This window comes from Pediculus humanus, genomic scaffold (assembly GCF_000006295.1).
Source record: "Pediculus humanus corporis 1103172108206 genomic scaffold, whole genome shotgun sequence".
NCBI classification, from domain to species: Eukaryota; Metazoa; Arthropoda; class Insecta; order Psocodea; family Pediculidae; genus Pediculus; species Pediculus humanus.
In genome coordinates, this window is record NW_002987776.1 from 77,898 (window position 1) to 81,003 (window position 3,106).

General features: G+C 25.5%; 1 protein-coding gene across 1 annotated transcript; it reads left to right on the forward strand.

Annotated features, from left to right (window-relative positions):
• Nucleotides 1-236: 236 nt before the first annotated feature.
• On the forward strand, nt 237-2,619 carry Phum_PHUM436430 (uncharacterized protein; the record flags this gene model as incomplete). Its single annotated transcript, XM_002429457.1, has 10 exons — nt 237-254; nt 417-446; nt 564-759; nt 918-1,094; nt 1,169-1,338; nt 1,398-1,457; nt 1,645-1,767; nt 1,872-2,148; nt 2,226-2,413; nt 2,488-2,619. 10 exons carry the CDS (start codon nt 237-239, stop codon nt 2,617-2,619), a joined length of 1,371 nt encoding a protein of 456 aa, XP_002429502.1.
• Nucleotides 2,620-3,106: the final 487 nt, after the last annotated feature.

Here is a 3,106-nt window from a genome sequence, read left to right on the forward strand (position 1 = left end):
CAGTGACAGTGGCATTTTTTCAACAACTGAAATTTTTTTTTCTAAGGACCATTTTTATTATTACTCTAATAGGATAATAATCATTGAGATTATAATAATAATAATAATAATATCAGAGACGTATGACGATGACAACGACGACAACAACAAGAACAAGAGTAATTGTCTAAAATTTCGCGTCATTATCGTATTCTTGTGAAATGTTGTCGAATAAATAAATAAATAAATAAATAAAAATGAATTTTTTTCATTACGTTAAATTTAAATTATCATTATCATTATCGTTATTATTATTATTAATTATTTATTTTTCAAACGATGTTTTTTGTGGCGCCGTCAACCACAATAATAATAATAATGCTAATAATTTAGAAGATTTTAACGAAAGTTTTTTTATAAATGCTATTTTTAATAAGTATGGTAATAACAACACGATAACATACGAGGTAAATTTTTCTTTTTTTTTTTTTTTTTAAATGTGTGTGGGTGCGTGTGCGTGTTAATTAAATTCGTTTTAGTTTAAAAAAAAACGAGAATGATTTTTTTTTTTTTTTTTGTTAAAGGGTTTCGAACATTTATTAGAAAATTTAGGTTTGGGAGAATTGAAATTTGAAAAAAATCACGATTTATCGACTCACATAGTTAATGGAACGTTTAAAGACGTACACGATGAATTGTTTTTACACAAACACGATCATAATTTATCAGAAATTCAAAATATAAATAAAAGGAATAAGAGAAATGCATTAGATAACCAAAGTTTGTGATTTTATTATTATTATCATTATCATTGTGATTCTCCACGGTGTTAATTTAAAATTAAAATTATTGTTAAGGTGATGGTGGTGGTGGTGGTGGTGGCGATGGCGATGGCGATGATTCTGAACAAACGATTGAATATTTGACGAAATTCAAAGGAAAATGTTTAACACCTCAAGATATATTGCTCGCATTTGGACTTCAACCTCATCACAGCGTAATCATTTCTCCCAACAAATATTTACAAATATGTCCGGCCATTATTTACGAATTGGATAATAAATTATGTCAAATCCAAGATGAATATTTTCAAGAAAACAAGGAATATTATTTAGGTTGGACAAAAAAAAAGAAAAAAAGAATCCCTAACTCAATCATTCATTCATTCATTCATTTTTTTTTCTTACAGTTTGGATCTATGCAACTATATCGATATTGATTATGGGAATTTCTGGAATGGTTTGCGTACTAATCGTTCCAGTTGTTAAAAAACACGGGTATTCGTACATAATACAATTTTTAGTATCTTTAGCTGCTGGAACATTATGCGGTGATGCACTTATTCATTTACTACCACACGTAATTAATATTAATTTTTTTTTTTTTTTTAAATTTTTTCCCTATTTAACTTAATCAAGGATATTTTGATAATTAACAATAATAATAATAATAATAATAAATTAAATGCCGTAACTAAGGTAAATACATTGTTTTTTTCAATGTTATCACTCTCATTTGTTTGTGATTTTATCAAGTCGCAACATTACTGCGAACAAAATTTTATTTACCGAAATATTTGACCCACAAATAAATTTTTTAAAAAATAATAAATAAATCATTTACGACATTTTAATAATTAATTAAAATTGTTAATTTTTTTTAAAGGTTTTCGTACAAAAAAATGTTTCCAGATCGGATACGACATTAATTTTTAAAGGAACCCTCACATTATTTTCAATTTTTTTATTTTTCATCATTGAAAACGCACTCAAAGAAATTAAATCAAAGGTAAAAAAATAAAAAAATGAAAGAAGATAATAATAATAAATGTGGGAATATATGTTAGCTAATGTAGAATTTTTAATTATTAATAAAAATTAAAAATCCTTTAGAAAAATATTAAAAAATCTAACGAAATGGATAAAATGTTACCTGGAATTGTTAATAAAGTTGAAATTGACGAACGACATCAACATCATCATCATCATCATCACCAACATGACCATCAAGTAAAAGATGTCAACACTTTAGCATCAATGACCATCATCGGTGATATTCTTCACAACGTTACCGATGGTCTTTCGATTGGAGCTGCTTTTTCCTCAAGAATATCATCCGGTTTTGCTTCTTCCATAGCCATTTTCTGTCACGAATTACCACACGAAATGGGTAAAACACAAACTATTTTTTTTTTCAAATCACTCAATAATTTTTTTTTTTTTTTAAATTTTTTTTTTATCCGTCAGGTGATTACGTCGTACTTTTGGAAAGTGGAATGAGTGTTAAAAAATCACTTTTTTATAATTTTTTATCATCCGTCTTCAGTTTTATTGGAATGGTAGCAGGTATTCTCATGGGTGAAATCTACGATGCTTCTTTATGGATAAATGCATTTACGGCAGGAAGTTTTTTATACATAGCAATTTCTGACTTAGTTAGTTAAAAAAAAAACACACTACCAATAATGTGTTAAATAAATAAAAATATTAATTCATACCTTTTTTCCAGCTACCGGAAATGAGATCAAAAGCATTTCACATAAAACACGTTCTTGCACAAATATTAGGAGTTACTTGCGGAGGATTATTAATGTATGTCATTGCTATTTACGAAGATAAAATCGAAGATGTTCTATACTAAAAAAAAAAAAAAAACAAAAAAACTGTGATATAATTTTTTTATTTTGTTTTCAATTTAAAAATTATTAATTTACATTTTGAAAACAATCTATCAAAAAAAAAAAAATGTCTTAAACTTACATTTTACTAATATTCCCTAAAGTAATTACAAAAAAAAAAATATTTATTTACGTATATCGATTTTAAATATTCATTAACAACAGTGTAACATAACATAATCTTTTTATTAAAATAATTTAACGACAAATTTAATTTAATTTTATTGTATCGTCACATTATAAAAATTATTTATTACTCGCAATAGTAAAATTGTATAAAAATAATTTCTAACTCTTACCTACTACTAACTTCTTATGGCATTTAAAATCTTACGGTATCAATACCTATTCAAACATCAAATCTAAAAGTTATTTTTTTTAAACACTTTTAAAAAAATAAATTTGTCACGTCAACAACAACAACAACAACAAAAAAGAGAGAATTCATTG